Here is a 19,638-nt window from a genome sequence, read left to right as displayed (position 1 = left end):
GGTTATACTCTAATGTATACCAGTGGTGAATTATTTCGGCCAGAACTTCAAACGAAAGGCATAGGCGCGGGAACCGAGGGGGGAGGCAGTGGGGGCAGCCTGCCCCCCGAACTCTGGGGCCCAGGGGCGGTGCCCCCACAACTTTGAGACGGAATACCGCACTTTTTTGCCAATGTTTTCTTTTTTGTTAAAAAAAAACAAGGAATTAAAAATAAGTGGCCCTAGATTTGGGGGTACTCTACTATAGGTCGATCTCTATTATCGTGCCCGGGTGCGGGGGATGCGTTTTTTGTTCCACGTGCCAATTTCTTCTTTTTTGCGTAAGTAAAGAAGAACGGCGAAACCTGGCAAAGCTTATAATGTATGAATTATGCATCGTGTGTGGAATTTTTGACCCCAGATCACATGAGGTCAGCACACCAGGTCAAGTTGTACCAACATGCGATATTCGGGACGCTGTCACTGGAGCGGTGCCACCAATTGAATCCGGATCTCGCCTGGACGTGACGTGAAAGGAAGTTTCTCTCGTCTCTCTCTCTCTCTCTCTCTCTCTCTCTCTCTCTCTCTCTCTCTCTCTCCTCTCTCTCTCTCTCTCCTCTCTCTCTCTCTCTTCTCTCTCTCTCTCTCTCTCTCTCTCTCTCTCTCCTCTCTCTCCTCTCTCTCTCTCTCTCTCTCTCTCTCTCTCTCTCCTCTCTCTCTCCTCTCCTCTCCCTTCCCCCTCTCTCTTGCTCTCTCTCTCTCTCGCTCTCTCTTTCTTTCTATCTGCTTTTGTCTATAATGCCCTGATATAAGAGTTTGGCCTATGTTTTTATTTTCTCCCTATCCTCCACGTCATTTCAACGTTATATCTTCGCCAGAAAGGAGTAAACGTAGGAGAGAGAAAGAGAGAGAGAGCAAGGGAGAGAGAGAGGGAGAGACAGAGGGAGAGAGATGGAGAGAAGAGGGAGAGAGAGGGAGGAGAGAGAGAGAGAGAGAGAGAGAGAGAGAGAGAGAGAGAGAGAGAGAGAGAGAGAGAGAGAGAGAGAGAGAGAGAGAGAGAGAGAGAGAGAGAGAGAGAGAGAGAGAGAGAGAGAGAGAGAGAGAGAGAGAGAGAGAGAGAGAGAGAGAGAGAGAGAGAGAGAGAGAGAGCTTTGTGCGAAGCCCTCGGTCCAGTTTATGCAATGTGGACACCGATGCGTGCCCATTCGTGAACTTGAACTATCCGACAAATCACCGTGAAATATGTCATGTAAAAACTCTGCGTGAAGATGCGTAAAATATGTGTGAACTAATTGTGTATATGCGTGAACTATATGTACCTATAGTCGTGCTATTTGCGGAAGCCTTCCAGCTTGTACCCCGAAATGGAACGACTTGGCAAGACAAAATGGTGTTCAAAAGTACAGCGTGTCAAGGGGGGAGGCCTTTATGACTTGTCGCAGCGGTTTTTTTTTTACGTTGTGTCTTGACGACCTTCTGGCGTGTGTGGTCGGGGGGGGGGGGGGGGTGGATAGGGGGGGTCACAGGGGGGGGGGGGGTTGGGGTCCACCGACCCAAATACCTGCATGTTACTGTACTGAACACAAAAACCGGCCTTAGAGCGCGGAAGACGTCCACACAGCGTGACATGCATTTACCGCGCTAACCTGCGGGAGGCGCGACTTTGTGGGCGGCGGGTGAACCCTGATTCCTCTTACTCGAGCTCGCGGCAGCTCGGCCAGGCCCGCTGAGGCCGCACCAGATTGTCGCATATCGCGGTCGGCCGGGACGCTTGGTCGATGTGGATGACAAACAGGCGGGTACCGGGTCGCCGGCGGCGCCGGCTGAGGCAGTGGGGCAGCCCGGCCGGGACGCCCCGCCCCCTCCCAGTGACGTCACGACGAGTGGAGCGCGTGCGCCGGCGGCGCCGGGCCGGGAGTTCAACTCGGGCCGGCCGGCTAGCACCGCGCGCCGTCCCGTGCTCCAGTTTTGTTTGTCCTCTGTTACGGTTCTGTTCCGGTTTATTTGGCTCTTCATCATGGCTGCGTTGAGTTTTCTTCTGCTGCTGCTTGGATTACAAGCCACAGGTGAGTTCAGGTTCCGACCCCACCGGGCCGATCGCTGAGGGCTGCCGTACCTACCGCAGCTCTGATCGCCCCTACCATTTCTTATAACGAGGTATAGCATTGATCAATGATTTCAAGTTCTCCAAAAATTTGGCGACCATAGATCATTTTCAGCAAAAGATAGTGCTGTTAGGTGTGATCATCACCATTCGTGATTTGGGTCTGGTAATGGAAATTAGGTCTGGGTAGTGGGTTGGCAATTCTGAAATAATATAAAATACCGCTGCCGTCTCGGTAGCAAACGTGTGTTTGGGAATCACAATTATTGAACTTGAATATTGATTGTCACTAGTGTTTATACCTACAAATCGTGAGAAAATATGCTCTCCCTGTTTTTCACATTAAATATTTTCACATTAAATATTAGGTATCCATCATCGACATCGCATCGGTTAGTTTCTTGTTCCATCGGTTAGTTTATCGCTGCCGACCTGCGGAACTACATGATGCTGAGACCGGTCCGGAATCCCAGTGGACCGGAACTCTGCGAGTAAGAGCGAAAGTGCTGCTGCCGGGGGCGGTGAAGGTCAGATGAGAGCGGGTCCGTGCCGCCGGCCGCCCTCCGCGCACCTGTCACCGGCCGGCGCAGGTCGTGTAGTGGTTCGGCCCTCAGCTGGAACAATCAGTCATTATCAGGTGCTTTTTTGCATTTTCATTCAATTCATCAGATGATTCTAGCTAGGTGCAGTATTATGTAAATTACTTACATTTGCTTTGATTTGGAAGTTTCGTAAGGGTTCCTACATAAGTGACCTGCATATTACTCAACATTTCTGTCATCTAGGAAATGTCTCAATCTGTCCTCAATTGCAGCACTTTGTCCTCGCTTGAAACGATCTAACAATGTTTGTAGAGCAAATCGAGACACAAATCTTCATTCCGCTCCAAAAGCATTGTCTGGAGTGGTCTGGAGAACAGTTACAGGAGAAAAGTGGGAGGCCGACGGAAAATGGTTCTTTCCTGCTACGATCGGATAACAAGAACCGTCAATCATGCAATTATCTTAGAAATGGTTTGTAAAGAGCTAAATCCACGGTTCTCTCTCATTCTCGGTTCTCGGTTCTTTCCTTTCCATTCCTTCGCTTTCCTGCCTTACTTTTTAAGCTTAGGTGTGCCACTGTGTCGAATGATTTGGTTATCTGTGCAGAATGTCTTTTAAGCATTATGTTTAGAATTAGATATAGACATGATAAACTAAGATATTGCATTCGTTATAAGCAGTCGTATTTGTCAGAAACACTTTTTAATCTTAAAGCTGTTTAATTCCTACCCTGACTACGTCATACTATATTTATTTTTCGGCAGTTATCCTTCCTAGACAAGTGTCTGAAACCGTCGTTGTCCATTGACTGGTGGCGTCTTATCAAGCTGTGTGAAAATATGCGTGCTTAACTTCCACATACTACTGCATGGGGCTGCCCAGTGCCGGTCGAGTCCAACTTCACAAATTGGGCCAGGCACCAATCAAATGGATGAAAACTCAACGGTCTAGCTAACAGAAATCGAATCGGCACGCTTCGCTTGCAAATCAGCTCTGGGTCGATGCTCTTGAATTTCTGCATCTGGTGCGCGTTGGAAAGTCTGGGAACCGATAAGTCGTATAAAAAATCGTAACGGAAAAACAACAAGACAACGAGAACGAAGACCACACCAAGACAACGCGGACGGACGAGCAAACAGAACCCCAAATGCAGCAATCTGTGGTGGCCCGTAAGCCGACTTACCAATTACCAATTACCGAGATACCTCACTAGCTGACCTATCCACGGTGTTTCATACGCTTTCGCAAAATTTCATCACTGATATGACAGCCAACATCCGCAGCCGGCGTGCCCAGCCAGCTGCGGATATAGGCTGTCATATCAGTGGCGAATTTCTGCAAAAGCGTATGGGACACCCGCAATGGGTCAGCATATAGGGAACGGTAGGTAATTCGAGATAACTGTCGAGCTTCCTGGCTTTCAGCCCCCGGTATCTACATGCGGAAACAGGATATCGTCTATCTATCCTGTTGACAATTATTCGGGAGAAGGGCCGCTGTTGCAGTGAGTGCTTCCTAGAGATGTCAATCGGATACCAACTTTTTGGCATACCGATACCAAACCGATACCAACTTGGTATTTGGTATTTCAATCGTAATGTGTTTGGCATTTTGTTGGTATCATAAACCCTCACTAATGTATAAGAGGCTAAGAAATCGGTAAAAAGTTGGTATTTCCCTCATTTTCCCAAGTTGGTTTTGTTTCGGTATTTTCCCGTGGTTTTGGTTGGTATTTGGTTTGGTATCGGTATTCCGATTTTCTGTAATTGACATCACTAGTGCTTCCTGTACTGTCTCCTGTTCGACTTCCAACCTGATTTTGTCAAAAGCATTGACAAACCGAAGAGGTGGACGAACTCTTCCAGCGGAGCATTCCACTGTCGAAAATGATGCAGTATTGATCTCTTGTACGTGATCAAATAATGCAGTGCTCATCACAAACCGTCGACATAGACATGCATGAGCTGATGATATTTCGAGCTCATCCGCAATGTCGGAACCTCTGTTGGGCGCCGCGCCGCATGACGCTGCTTTGAACCGCTGGCGATGTCGCAACTTGGGCGCCACCCCGGGTCGGTCTTATCACTACCCTCAGCGCTTACCTTGCTCGGTATCGGGTGGAGGGCATCCGGTCGTGAGCCGCCCACCGGAGACGTGATGGGGAGCGCGCGGGGCAGGGGAGGGGTGCGCCGGTGAGCCGGCGACCGAGCCGCGCCGTTCCGGACGCGGGCCCGCCCACCGCCCAGTGAAAGTACCGCCTCCGCCGCCGCCGGTACTGGAAGGTCGGCCCAGGGACGCCGACGCACGTCAAGGCCCCCGGGGCGCTGAGCTGACAAACAACCGGCGCATCGCTGCCGGCTTCCGCAGGCACCCTGGGAGGGAGGTCTCTTCCGGCCGTGGGCGCTGACCCTCAGCGCGCTGCGGTGGGGTTGATTGGTAGCTGATCATAGGGAAATGTTCAACGCGAGGACGCATTTCGGTGGATGACAGAGAGGTAAAAGATTCGTTCCTGATATCTTTTGATGATCTAGATGTTAGCAATAATCATTGTGCAATTATTGTACCAATACTTTTTATTCCTAATAAGCGCAAACTTTCTCTGAACTGAAATCAGTTGTAATATTCATGTCTACCCCATTTCCATCACATTCACAGTTTTTTCTTTTTTTCTAAAAATATGATTTTTGACCCTCCAGGCTTAGCATTTGATCGAGAAACATATATTCACATTTATAGAGCGTTGAGCCTGAGCACGCGACTTGAAACCTATGAAATATGATTTTGAATCATTGGGAAGGCGACTAAATGGTCACAGAAACGAGCTACACCTTATGAAACTCGACTAAATGGTTATGTAATTGGGCACGTAATCAAACGACAGTTTGCACGCAACAAAACATACGATGCAAGCGCCGTGAAAGTATCATGATTATCAAAGCCCAGTCTGTCACGATACAGCCCCCTTAATGTTCTCGTAGTACATGGTGACCGTCATATTCGCTGCATGACGCCAGCAGCCGGTACTTCCTATAACACGTCAGATGACCGTGGGAGCCCCCAGTCTGTCTGAAACACACCTCCGCCTGCTCTGAGTCACAACTGTGCCTGCAGTCGAGTCTGGATCACAGAGCAGCGTGGTGTCTGTTTCCGATGGTGGATCTGTTTAGTTCAGAAGATAATTTGATATTTTAGGTTTCAGCTGTTCCATTAGATTCCTCGTGTGCTTGCTTTTCGGGTGTTTAAAGCAGCTTTATCGCATTGTGCAAAACGTATCAGATATTTTGTTTCAGGTATTATCTTCATCTTGTGAACATGTCTTACATGGAATTCATGCCACTTCTTGCCGCATGCACATTGCGCACACGAGTGCTCAATCTCATGTGACCAGTGCGGTTTCTAATCTGACGAGGGGTTCCCTGTGCTGTGCACCAAAGCATCTCTTTCCAGAGTCGCCTAGACTGTAACACTTCCGGACGGTCACCCACTCCACGAATTACTGAATGTGACCTTGTGGCCTTTTTACTAGGATCCAGGGTCACCGAAACGGTGCGCCCACTGCAGCGACTACCGGTCCAGCTCTAGTTCCAGTTGTGCGGCATGTTTTTGTTATTAACCACATCGAAGCCGTAGTGTTGGAGAAAACTTTGAGACTGGACATCAGCAAACATTTGTTCGAACACACCTGACTCCCATTATGATTCGTAAATAGGTACTTTTCGGAGGCTATTGGTCTTGTTATTTCCTGTTTGCACACTGCACACCTGTTCGTATCAATCCGCCGACTCAACCCGGTCGTTAGGGCTGTTTTTGCTTCCTTGCTGTCTGCAGATACGTAGCGTTGTCAATCAAGTACGGATGGTATGCATTGATTGATTGGTTTTGTCATTCCACTGGTGCAAACATCCTGATGCAGTAGTCGCTGTTTCGAGGTAGTTCTGATAGCTCTGATGATCTGGAATCGTGGGAAACTGTTAGATGAACTGTGATTTCGGGAGGGAGCTCGGCGGGTTTTCAGGGTGCTACGTTGAATGGAGATTCTGTCTGGTTGTGTAATCATGCTGATGGTAAAAAGCTTTTGAAATGTTATTGTGTAAGTTAGGTATCGTAGGTTCTCTTTTCACTATTTTTCACCAGTCTAGCTGGCCAAACTCTCTATAGTATGAAGTATCACATTAAGTCGGATCAATCCCTGCCGTGTGTGGGCTACATCCCACCCTTCCAGTGCTAGTCTTAGCGCCTGTGGACTAGTGCATCAGGCACCATGCCCGTGACACGGTGAAAGTCCACGCTCGTCCCACGACCGATGACGTCAATGGCCAGAGCTCAGACCTCGGCGAACAACTCAGCTCCACCCAAACTCTTGAGACTCGACCGGCAGCACTGCACTGGTGCACCAGGAGATGACTCAGCTCGGGACTGAGACAGGGAAACCCTCTGTGAGTGATAACGACGTCAAGTCACTGCAATGTCACATGCACTGTCTCTGTCACGATCACGCCTCATGGTTAGTAAATCAATGGCCAGAAGAGTTTTCTAGAAACGGCCGACTTCATCAAGAAGCAGTCCAGAATGCACAATGGACATTGCATAGCATAGCCTCTGTTTGTGCATAGATTGTCCTCCCCAGTTGCCTGCTGCATATATAGCCAGCATGTTGGAAAGTCCAGTGCATCTTGTTGAGTTCATAAGCAGCTACTACTGAGAAAAGAAAAAACATGGCTCTATCTACCTGTAGTTTGCGGTCTATCACTCTGCAAACGCTACCGGGAATCGTCTGGCATGCTCAGTTATGTAGACTTTAAAATATCACCATCCCTCCAGGCTCCAACCTCCCACCCCATGGCCAATCCCATTTCTGGCCTCTCGGCACACAGCACCGGCCAAGCACCAGCGCTGGTCCTCCCAGCACCAGCGCTCGCCCACCCAGCACCAGCGCTGATCCTTCTAGCACCACCGCTGGTCCTCCCAGCACCAGCGCTGGTCCGCCCGGCACCAGCGCTCGCCCACCCAGCACCAGCGCTGGTCCTCCCAGCACCAGCGCTGGTCCTCCCAGCACCAGCGCTGGTCCGCCCAGCACCAGCGCTGGTCCGCCCAGCACCAGCGCTGGTCCGCCCAGCACCAGCGCTGACCCTCCCAGCACCAGCGCTGGTCCTCCCAGCACCAGCGCTGGTCCGCCCGGCACCAGCGCTCGCCCACCCAGCACCAGCGCTGGTCCTCCCAGCATCAGCGCTGGTCCTCCCAGCACCAGCGCTGGTTCTCCCAGCACCAGCGCTGGTCCGCCCAGCACCCGGTCGGCGGCGGTCGGTCGGTCAATCGGCTTTGGCGGGCCGTCTGGCAGCTGATCCCATCAGTTATTCCGCCCGAACGGGCCGCCACGCCGGCCTGGCTGGCGAGGGATGGGGCAGAGATGGCCTGAGGCGGCCTGCGTGCTGTCTGGGAGTCGGCCACGGCCACAGACACAGCTGTAGAGACACACAGGCACGGCGTTCTGGGTTAAGAAGGCCGTGATGCATACGGTCGGTGATGTGATTGCTGGAAATAATTGTGTACCTATAAATGTCCCTGCTTCCACACGACACATCAGTCCCTGCCATTCCATAAATTTGTTCGAAAGCTGAACCCTTTCGAAGGGTCAAAGGAATATTTCCTAATAGAGACGAAGTGTTGAAGCATGGGTTAATGCAATGCAAAGTGCATACTGCAATGCAGACTGATCTATATTATCAACAGTGACTGATAGATCATATAAAAATGCATGTCAGGCCCCGGGTTCTATTAGGTATCAAACCAAACTAACAGCAAGGAACATAGGATAGGTGGAGAATTGTGCCGTTCTATGAGTGCTCGGGCGCAGCAAATCCGCCGCACGCGGCCGCCTCCCTAGCGGTGACCTTGACCTCCGCCGTCTGTTGCTGCTCCAATGCCAAGCCAGCGTGGAATTTGGGGAGCTCCAGCACCCATAGTCCAGCACAATGCTCCACCTATGGCAAAGAATCATCTTCATAATTGTCGGATGGAGTGGGATGAAGAGGTCTGAACGAAAGGTCATGGAGTGGCCCATTGGAATTGGACCTAATTCGATGATGCTAAGCAGAGAGAAGCGAGAAAGGTGCTGGTCTTGTCCCTTCAATGCCTGTGTTGCTTTATTTATGCATGCAGCGATGACCTTAACGCCTGCCACTCGGTTGTCGCTTGTGTGGGCCCCCAGTTTGTGAGGTGTTTTGACGCCAGGAGGTAGACTTTGGCCTCATTTGGGGCCCCATCGGAGCCTGACTGGCGACTGCTCTGTTATTCAGCGCGACATCCATGGTACGTGTGCATGGTACGTGTGCATGGTACGTGTGCATGCTTCGCATAGGCGGTGGAACGATTTGAGACAAGGGGGGGGGGGCACCAGCTCAAGGAGCCAAACCTAGGGTACCACCAAATAAAATCCTGTTTTCTCATCGGATTTAGGCCACTTATTTTTCGCCACAGCCCTGGCACGATGATTTTTTTTTTATTTATTTTTTTACTAAACGAAAATGACAGTTCACCCCCGTATGTGTGGTTAACTTTAAGCTGATCCTCAAGCACCTATGTGTTTGTCCCTTCCTTATTGTCGTTTGATAAATTCCATTTATCCTATACATGTATCAAATTCCCAAGAAGCCATCGTGCAGTACTAATCAGTGGCGAATCCCAGGGGGGAGGTCACATGGGTCATGACTTAGGGCCTGGGGTCACCACATGCCTGCCAGTAGCACCACAGGCCTGACAGCCGACAGGGGCACCACAGGCCCGCCAGGGGTACCACAGGCCTAGCAGGGGCTCCACGGGCCTGTCAGTGGCACCACAGGCCTGTCAGGAGCACCATCGGCCTAGCAAAAGCACTACAAAAGCACTACAGGTCTTCCAGGGGCACCACAGACCTGCCAGGGGCACCACAGACCTGCCAGGGGCACCAGAGGCCTGCCAGGGGCACTATCGGCTTCGCAGGGGAACCACCAGCCTCGCAAGGGCACCATGGGCCTGTCAAGGGCACCACAAGTCTGTCGTTGGCACTTTAGGATTGTCAGGGGCACCACAAACCTGTCAAGGGCACCTGCGTTCTAACAGGGGCACTACAGGCTCGCCAGGGGCACCACAGACCTGCCAAGGCCCAGGGACACCACAGGCCTAGCAAGGACACCACAGGCCTGTCAGGGACACCACGGGCCTGTCAGCGCCCATGGGCACCTAAGTCATGTCAGGGCCCACCTAGGCTTGTCAGGGGGCAGGGTAGATAGGTACCACAGTCTTTCCAGGGGCACCAGCGGCCTAGCAGGGGCACCAGTCATCACATGACTAACCAAAAATAAAGAAAATAAAAAACTGAAAATAGGGCACCACCAAAATTAAGTGGCCGAAATCCGTTGAGGTTTTAATTTTGGGTATAGGTAGGGGCACCACTTCGATTCATGACCCTCCCCTTGGAGTTTTCCCGAATCCGCCCCTGGTACTAATACATCAAATTTAAGGGGGGCACCTTACTATTGGTGCCCCATTGCAGAATTCAAGGGGGCACGGTGCCCCGGTGCCCCCCCCCCCCGTTCCGCCACCTATGATTATTCGCTATGTTTAGATGACTTGACCATGCAGTTGTGAATAAATGTTTTGATATGTGTATGTTAATTATGTATGTCTCATTAACCCGCGCCCTGCTGGGGGGGAGGGGTTTGAACACCCCTTGTAGTTTTTCGCGAATATCTCATCAATTCTACACATGTTGTGAAAATTTCAGACCAAGTTCATTCAAGGTCAGGTCACCAGGTCACTTGAAGTGACCTCACCTCATAAAAAGTTTCAATGTCTGCCATAGCTACACCGAGTGACCGATCGCATGGAAACTTTCAGCGATTGCTAAGAGCAATAGCATGTAAAAAATGTTTATCTCAGAATTTTGATATCGATGACCTAAGGTCAGGTCCATTTTGCGACCTCCCCATTATAAGTCAATGGGAGAAAATTGAAATGCGCCTCTTTTGGACGAAAGACATTATAAACACTCCCAAATACTGAATTACAAGTGGTTTAGACACACTGAACATGAAAATGGTGTCCGTGACCCCTGTTTATGACCTAAGATGGCCTGAGGTCATCTTAGTTCAATGGTATCTAACAGTTTTTCGCAAATAACTTTTGATAGAGGCATGCTAGAGCGATAAAAATGCCTTAGATGTGTTCAGCTCGACGATACGGATCGACTGATATGCAACATGACCCTTTCCGGTCAGGTCATGACCTTGACCTGAGGTCAAATTTTCAAGTTGACCTTTCAGAGTAGGTAGACCTATTTTGCTTAACTAGCTATATTGATGCTAGCTATTTTGTCACTAGCTGCTTTGAGGCACTAGCTATTTTGCATTACTAGCTATTTTGTCACTAGCTGTTTTGAGGCACTAGCTCTTTTGTACTAGCTCAAAAGTCACTATCTTGACTAGCTCAATTGTCACTAGCTGTTTTGACGTGGACCCTAATGATGTTCTAATAAGCCAGATGTTCCAGGAAATTCCAAGCCGTGTGCAATAAATGTCCTCGTGACTACTTGTATATCATTTTCAAATGAAATTAACTACTAACACTAGTACATATCGGATAGGCGATAGGCACCCGTGGACTATTAACCATCATGGATCACTGAGAAAAGATCCGTTCGATCCTATGCCTATTAAGAGCCGTAAGAACATCAATCGACATAAGTTATTTGCTGTCCGAGACAAAGCAATATGATTCCTTACAAAACAGTTTTAGTTATACATCAGTCCGAGGTGCAGACATTCTTTCACCGCCTCCCTCAAACTGTACCACGCCACCAACATAGTGCGTTGTTCTCTCGGCGTGGCGTCATGCTGACACCGACGCTGTGACGTCACGGCATTGTGACGTCACGCGGCGGCCGGCAGCCAGCGTGGCGCCGCTGCTCGCCACGAGTCTATTCGCCGGTGCCGATGGGTCGTCGGCGCGGGCAGTCGGCATCGACCGTGGGCGGCTCCAGAGCGGGCCCGACGGAGACGACGACCTTCCGACGATGTCCCTGCGAGCTGCCGCCCCTCCGCGCGCTCTCCCCGCTCCCTACCTCTCGCTGCGCCCTCGGCAGTCGGCCGATCCCATAGAGGTCTCCCCCGCACACCTTACACAATATGTGCGGGCTGTACACAGCTGACTGTCAGGGCCATAGGACCGAATGAAGAAAACTTTGAGTTGGAACTGAAAGTTTTAAAGACGAGAGCTTCAGCAACCTTCAGAAGTAACATTTGATGTTTGCATTGCGCCGTCGACGTTTGGCATATCAAATCATTTGGCAGCCCATTGGCGGATCGAGGAAAGTGGAATGAGACGCTCGGTCCGAGCATGTCTTCTCTTCTCAAAAAAGTTAGTCTTTTAGTCAAAAAAGTTAAGTCTTTAAAAACTCTTTGGATTTTGTTTCCTTGTGCCTTGTGCAGATTAAATTTCAAAAGCCCTTTTCTTTTAAAAAAAAAGTTTTATTTTTCGAATGCCACGGGAGTACAAATGACCCGAATGCCTCCCCTTATTGCACCGGTCAATATAACTAATACCTGTCTGGACTATTACTCGAACCTTGGACTGGCTGCCGCGCTGCTGTAATCATTGCCATTGTGTATTGTATTTGCACTGTTATGCTGTAGGAAATAACAATAGTGCAGTAATAGTGCAATGCTGGCCGTGCAATAAGGCGTGCAATAATTCCAGAACATGGTGCCTAACAGCTGACGGCCAACGGCTCAACAGCTGAGAGTAAATAGGTTATGGGAAAAATTTGCCTGTCACAATGCATGCGTCGTTACTTTAGCCAGTTCAACCATCAGCTAAGAGTATGTCGGGGCTCCAAAGATGCGCCGATGTCGACGACGCATCTAGATTTCCTGCGCGCCGTGGTGGGACTGTGCCGTGGCTCACAAGTCCGCTACGCTGTTTATACATACGCCTTTAGAAACAATCAGCCGGGATCTGGGCGCTTGGCCGGCCTATCTGCTCTCATCTGTATTCCGAAGAACGGACGTAAAGCTGGCACACCACTACTACGGGCGGCGTGGCCGGCAGAGCCGGCGAATTTAGCAGCCTCGACTCTGTATAATCAGGGACCAGGAGGAATCGGCGGCGGAGAGGGCGAGGCGGTACCTAGGGGACGATACCGAAAGAATAACATACTTCGACCTGGGGACATTCTGAACTCGTGATCATCGTCAATAGGTTAGACTAGGAGTCGGCGAGTGCGAGAGGGCTGCCTCCGCCAGACTTGACTTTGGCAACTTCAGTGTTGTATCAAATAATTTTCTGCTGAAAAGGGTAGCGCTTATTTTGAGTTTCTTTTCACTCTTCCTGATTCAGCCTTCATAGTTGTACGATTTTAATGTGTATCGAAGAAATCAACAACATATTGGAAGGAAAGGTAAGGACAAGGGACTGAGAGTCGCATGGAGTGGTTTCTTCTCTATTGCCGTTTGATGAATATGTTAGGGAGTCCGGCCACCAAGGCTTGGCGGTCCGGAGTAGCGAACCGCGTCTATCGGTCAAGGGATTTCCAGAAACGCGGCTCGGCGTGCACGGTTGTGGGAAAATTCCCCGCTTCCTGGCCGCCGGCCGGGCTCGGTTTCCGGGAGACTCGATATCGCGGCCCGGCCGCAAAGCTGCACGGCTCTGCGCGCGGAGCATGGGTCACTCCATTCTATTCTCGTTGCACTCCCACGTGCGGTGACGTCAGACTCTTGATCGTGTCCCAATGGTGGGAAAATATAGCCTGGACTGGATGCCAGTCAGCGGCAGAAATACTGGCATCTGCGATAGGAATATTTTCTACTGATGATTATAGCAAATATAGCAGTGTAGGTGTAATCATATCTACACTGGACACATGTAGTATCGCTAGCATTGCACGCCTCGCATTAGCTGAGAAAATCATGCGTAGCTAAGGAATTCCCAGGCGTTTCACTAGTTCATTTATGGAGTTGCTTGTAAAATATCATACAAATGCCAGGCGGATTTATGTTCGTACACCAGTGGGCTGGGAACCGTAACGGAACAGCACATGTAAAAGACACGCTTTTTACATGGATGTTATTGTGAATATTAGTGAAATGGCTATAAGTATATGTTTACTCCAAAAGGATATGATTATTACGTGACAGGCCATACATTCACCCTCATCTCTTGGAAAAAGCAATGTTTCTTTCCGTAATCCGCTACTCAATAGTATTGCACGCACTGTATGAACAAACCGTGCCAATGCAACCGTACGTTTGCAATAATAATGTACGAAAAATGTTGTCAATAACATTGATAATCGATAGCACAGTGGTCAATGAGTTTATCCTCGCATCACCTGCATGTTTCACTCGCCCCAATCTTCCCCATACCACTACGAGATAATCATTACGGCATGTCTTTGTCCACCGATCGTATCCTACTCTCCTGTGTAGGTTTACCTTGCACTGATTTCCTACTCGAACCTAACCGTTTGCTCGGCACCAGCCACTTTCCCCTCGTCTCGGTCTAGCCACGGTTTCCGGGCCCGGCCGGCTCGAACCGCACTGCTCTTTTTTCCGTCTGTCGGCGGCCGATCTGGCACTCAGGTCATGCCTGGCGCTCAGCCGATAACTTCCCGTCCGAGATCGGCTCATCTTGTTGGCGTAACAGGATCGTCGTCCGGCTGTCCCTGGCCGGCGCCATCCACGGGCGTCCCCCGCGGTCCACCGGGAACAATGACTCTTCGTTATGCAGCGATGAGCTTTACCCAAATGAAATAATGATTTCGCTTATCGAGAAAATATTGGTGGTCGCGTAAGTTGTCTCGTTTATGATAGAAAAAGTGAGGCTTCGACCGAGAAACCACAAGAGCACGAGCTCTTTCTGCATTCATGCCCTAATCTCTCTCCTATTCTCCCACTGCTCTCTCTCTCTCTCTCCTCTCTCTCTCTCTCTCTCTCCTCTCTCTCTCTCTCTCTCTCTCTCCACTTTTTTCTCTCTCCTCTCTCTCTCTCCTCTCTCTCTCTCTCTCTCTCTCTCTCTCCACTTTTCTCTCCCTACATCCCTCCCTCTCTTCCTCACTTTCTCTCGAACTACCTCCGTTCTCTCCTAACTTCTTGTTTCTCTTTCTACAGTGACATTCGCTCAACAGGATTACTACGGAGCCTACATCGGTCGGTTCAAAAACTACGCCCACGGTATCGCGGGCACAGTGTATGCAGCCAGTGAGGACACCATCTTCATCAAAGACTTCAGCTACGATGGCCAGGGTCCAGGTCAGTCAGAGTTGAAGCGGTTCTTGTCGCTTTATAATAATGCGTTGACCAGACCATATTTTTAAGGCTGCACCGTTAGTGAAGTGTTTGTTCTTTACATTGAAAACTTGAGGAGTACTTGAGGAGTACTTGAGGAGTACTTTAGGAGTCATTGTTCATCGAACACTCCTGCGACTCGGACAGGGCAATCATTTTGTTTCTTTTATTGTTCTCTCAAGTCAACGTTGAATAGGAAATTGTGCAATGTGCATGAAAAATGCGTTCCAGGTTGTGTTTCAGCCCCTCCGTAGCCCTGATTGTCATGCTGCTATATTTGCCGTCGGTTTCAGATGCCTTCTTCTGGATCGGTTACGAGACGCCGCAGCCGAGTCCTCAGGGTATTCTGCTGCCCTACCCGGACGACAGAAGGTGAGGTCACCACCCACCGGATGCTGGGTTACCATTTCTGTGCCCTCGTATCCGCTCCAATGTCCAGCACATAACTACATATATAGGATGTTCTGGCGTTAGTTGGCGCATAAAATCAGCGCAATCCTTCTCGTCGAATTTGATATTTTTCGAACTGCCAAGCCGCATTTCATAACGAATAAAGCATTTTAACTGCAATTAGCAAACGTCGACAGACAAAGGACCCTTCCACCTTCAAAAAAGTTATTGAATTGGCATGGAAGTGATGTCGCTCGGTTCAGAAAGAGCGCAAATGAATATCTACCAAATTTCATCGAAAAATATTCACCGGTTTTCAACATATTAGACTTTTACTTTGGTTTACTTTTTGGAATCTCCGCTGTTCCTAGCGACTTTTTTAAAGTGCGGCAATTGTTGCGCGCAAAACAGCATATACCACCGCGTGCTACCAAACGTTTTAGTGAAAGATTTAAAATCGTAAGATCTGCGCTAACGTCGCACATTCAGAGGGGACATTCTAATGCATTAGCCCCTCTGAATCCAAGTGCTGCAACTTTTAAATTAGATATTTTCGATTTGAGGCATTTCTCGATCTTGTGAGTGCTCAAACCGGCAAGTGCAAGCTGGGGACCTCATTTTGGCTATCTCAACTCAAAAGTCAAAACTAATGTTAAGGTGGGATGGTCACTTTAATATATTCTTCAACCAATTCTGCACTAATTCCGTATTTCTATGCATGTATCTTTGTCTCTTCAGGACCCATACCTATACGTGGATTTATTGCCATGAGCACCAGCTGCGCCTTACCATCACTCACGCCTCTCGTCTGCCACTTTCTTTCTTTTCCTGTCGCCATCTGTTCTGGCGAGTTCATCTGTAGCCGCCTGATACACAGGAGCAGCCCATAGCTGGGCGATAAATCACCCGGCCGCCGCCCTCGGCCGCGGAATGTCTTCATAAGCTGCCCACCTCCTGATCTCCCCCTCCCCCCAGAACCCCCCATCGGTCGGTGGTCGATCGTCCCCCCCCCCCCCTTTAGCGCGAATCAATGCCGCTCGCCGTCCGGAATCGGTCGCTTACCACTGGCCGAATGGATCGGGGTCAATCTCGGCCGACCGGGCGGCACCGGCGCGGCGGCCGCGCTGACGGCCCGCCGGTCTCGATGAGGCGGCCCCGTCGACCCCGACGATGGCCGACGCGGCCGTTACGGCGGGCGGCGAATGGCCGTTAGTGGCTGCGGAGGTCGGCTTGAAATTAGCATGGAGGAGAAAGCCGGACCCGAGAACACGTTCAGACTAAATATAGACAGGGAAATATGTTTGAGAGGTGCTTTTGATATAATTTCAAAATTAAAGATTAAATTCTAAAAATTTCGTTGACGAAAGCATGCATAGATACAATTCAAAGTAATGAAGCATTCAAATTTAACTATTTGTGTTTCGCATGTGACGCATTAAATTTACAACCAAGTGCAGCACGTTCGAGCTGTATAACCTTTCTAAGATCGCCGAGCGACGTACTTATAACTTTTCATCAAAGTTATTTACCGTTTTGAGTAAACACTGCCGCAACTGCACAGTCCATACAATCGCCTGAACTTACATAACTTTCAATGGCATGTTGTGACGAGGGAGAACCTGACATAAGACGGCAGTGAGTCCGACTATCGCTTATACCCGGCTCACGTTGAAGAACCGGTTTTCACAAATCCGAACTCTGAAAATCTCCCGTCAGAGTTGGGATAGCGTGGCGTGTCTGGATGTTAGTCCAAAGTTCATTCACCCGGGTCCATTCTCCCACCGCATCTTACCTGGCTGTTTTACCACCGAGGGCAAGTTCCCGTATCATTACTATGAATCATGCAGGAGTATCGTGGTTTGAGTTTGATGCGCTTTCGTCCAGCCATGCTGGCATTTTTCGTCACCGGAAATCCTTATCCTTCCGCGAATCCTTTGTACCCAACTCGCTAAAATTAACTTACCACACGTTGCTGACCCGGCTGATTCCTTACCGCAGCCGGGGGCCGGACAAGGTGCTGCAGCGTTACAGCGGCGCCGACATCGTGTTGCGCCTGCCGGCCGGCCTCAAGGTCCAGGAGATGAAGTGGCTCTCCATCTGGTGTCGTCGCTTCACGGTGAGTCACGACCGATGCCAGATGGGGAATGGAGTTACTAGATGGGTAGGGATGTCAGACAAGCGGATGGAGTTAGAAGACGGCCCGTGGAAATCAGCCTGCAAGATGCCCTGAATCCATTTTCAGGTATACGAGTATGAGTGCCTTTGTGGCTTGTGGTATTCCTGGGCCAGTAACTGTAGCGGAAGTCATTGAGTCCATACCCGAAAGAATGGATGAGCCTGCTTGATCCTAATCATGGAATATTTATCATGATTTTCATCTTAATGATTAAGGTTTTGGTTGCCCATTACTCGTCTGACACAGCAGAAGACCGCTGTTGCTTATGGTCGTTTAATAATTATAATTATATCTTTCTTTGAGGCTTGTGCCCTTTTTATAAACCGGCCTTTTTAATATATGAGACTGTAAAGTCATATTTAAACCCAGGTATATTAATTAATTAATTAATTAATTAATTGGCCTTTTTAATGTTAATTAAATATATTTGGTTTGCTTGTTCATGATTCACAATTCTTACAAATCAACGATCCTTTTACTTCACCGTATTTTCATACTTGTCATCATATGACCGGCAACAGTGGCTCGATCTCCCTCTTGTTGGCCGTTATATATCACCGGAACAGCGTGATTTGAGAGCGGCAGTTGGCCTTTTAGCGGCTCCCACGGTGGCTCCGGTGGCAGATCCATCCATCTCAGTGGCGACATTCACCGGTTTAAAGGGGTGCTCGCCACCTAATCCAACGCAACAGTGACAGACGAGCAGCGTTCGCTGACTTTTTACCGGTGACAGAGAGGAGAATACGAAACGGCTGAGGGACGAAATGGGAAAGAGACAAGGATGAAATGGGAACGAGACGGGAAATAGATGGAAAGAGACGAAACGAAACGGGAGGGGCGAGAAGGAAAGGGGCGGAACGGGACCGGATGAAATGGGACGGGGACGAGGCTGGACGACCAAACGGGACAGCAGGACGGGACGGGACGGGACGGGACGGGATGGGACTGGATGGGACGGGACGGGGCAATTGAGACGAGGCGGAGACGGGACGGGACGGGAACGGTGGGGCGGGACGGTACGGAGGATTGGTGATTGCTGCAATCAGATCCATACTCTACACACTGCTGGTTAAAGCGTCATGCTTTGTAAATTCAATGCATCATACCTGCCTTGGAACGTTGATGATCCAAGGCTACTGATATGCGGGCGTGTATTTGGTGCGTTCGTGCTGTGAGTCGGATAATGGACCGTCATTCGTCACGTTCACTTTAAGCTGCTAACAGGTAACGAGGGTATTGCATAATACATTTAGGCATGATAAAGGTCAGCGGAAAAAAACTCTGCACCGGGTCCGCTGTGTAGCCAAGAATGGCCTTTCAGCCCGTCTGCAAGGTACTGATTCGAGAGATCAGCGAAGGTCATGGGTCAGCCTGCTGCCGGTGTGGGCGGCGAGCCATTGGCGGCCAACGGATACTGACGCCCACGAACGGACAAAGACGTACAGATAAAGGCGCCTACAAACGGATAAAGACACCCACGAATGGTCAATCTCTGGCGACAGTCTCAGCTTCAAATGAACGGACTCAGCCGCAGACGCTGGATTCAGTCTCTGGACTTCGGAGTTCGGACGCAATGTTGGACACGCCTCATAACTCCACTCTGGAGTGGTACCTATGTAGAGATAAGAACCGAGACGGGAAAAGGAGTCTGCGACCGCAGTGGCGGTGGACGCCGATTGCGTGACAACTGTTTCCCCCGACAGTGACTGTGACAGAGCATTGTCAGGTTTCCGCTCCGTGTTTCCGCCCAGCGGCCCCGCTCGGGCTGAGCTTTGTCTCCACTCTGCAGTTGGGTTATAGCGACAGTTCAGAAGCCGCTCGACTGAACCGTCTAAATTATAAACCTCTGCTGTGGTCTGCGGGACGGCAATGTGGTTTTCAAATCTCGCCAATTTAATCTGTAGCATACACCTGTTTTTGGGTGTCGACCATGCTCTTACCCTGTGCTGTTATGATGGCTGGTCACTCAATATTTATTTGCAATCTATTTTCATTTTATTCTGAACCTTTTCTTTTGGTTCGTATTCAATAAATTTTGGTTTATTTTGGACCTGCTATAAATATACGGCAGTTGACTGACCTGCGGCCTTCGCTTACGTAGTGTTGCTCAACTCAACTTGGGCGGCGGGA

General features: G+C 49.8%; 1 protein-coding gene across 1 annotated transcript in view; it reads left to right on the top strand.

The window, feature by feature from the left end:
- The first annotated feature begins 1,782 nt into the window (after window positions 1-1,782).
- Window positions 1,783-19,638, top strand: part of LOC122385748 (protein Skeletor, isoforms B/C-like) — a 31,603-nt gene continuing 13,747 nt past the window's right edge. The window contains exons 1-4 of the mRNA XM_043374234.1: window positions 1,783-2,045; window positions 14,766-14,906; window positions 15,236-15,314; window positions 17,331-17,448. Of these exons, the coding sequence (XP_043230169.1) occupies window positions 1,997-2,045; window positions 14,766-14,906; window positions 15,236-15,314; window positions 17,331-17,448 (387 nt within the window). The 5' untranslated portion in view covers window positions 1,783-1,996. The remainder of the gene's footprint in view (window positions 2,046-14,765; window positions 14,907-15,235; window positions 15,315-17,330; window positions 17,449-19,638) is intronic.

The sequence above is a fragment of the Amphibalanus amphitrite genome, unplaced genomic scaffold, assembly GCF_019059575.1.
Source record: "Amphibalanus amphitrite isolate SeventyFive unplaced genomic scaffold, NRLGWU_Aamphi_draft 000229F_arrow, whole genome shotgun sequence".
Classification (NCBI taxonomy): domain Eukaryota; kingdom Metazoa; phylum Arthropoda; class Thecostraca; order Balanomorpha; family Balanidae; genus Amphibalanus; species Amphibalanus amphitrite.
This window is presented reverse-complemented; position numbering and strand designations above follow the sequence as displayed.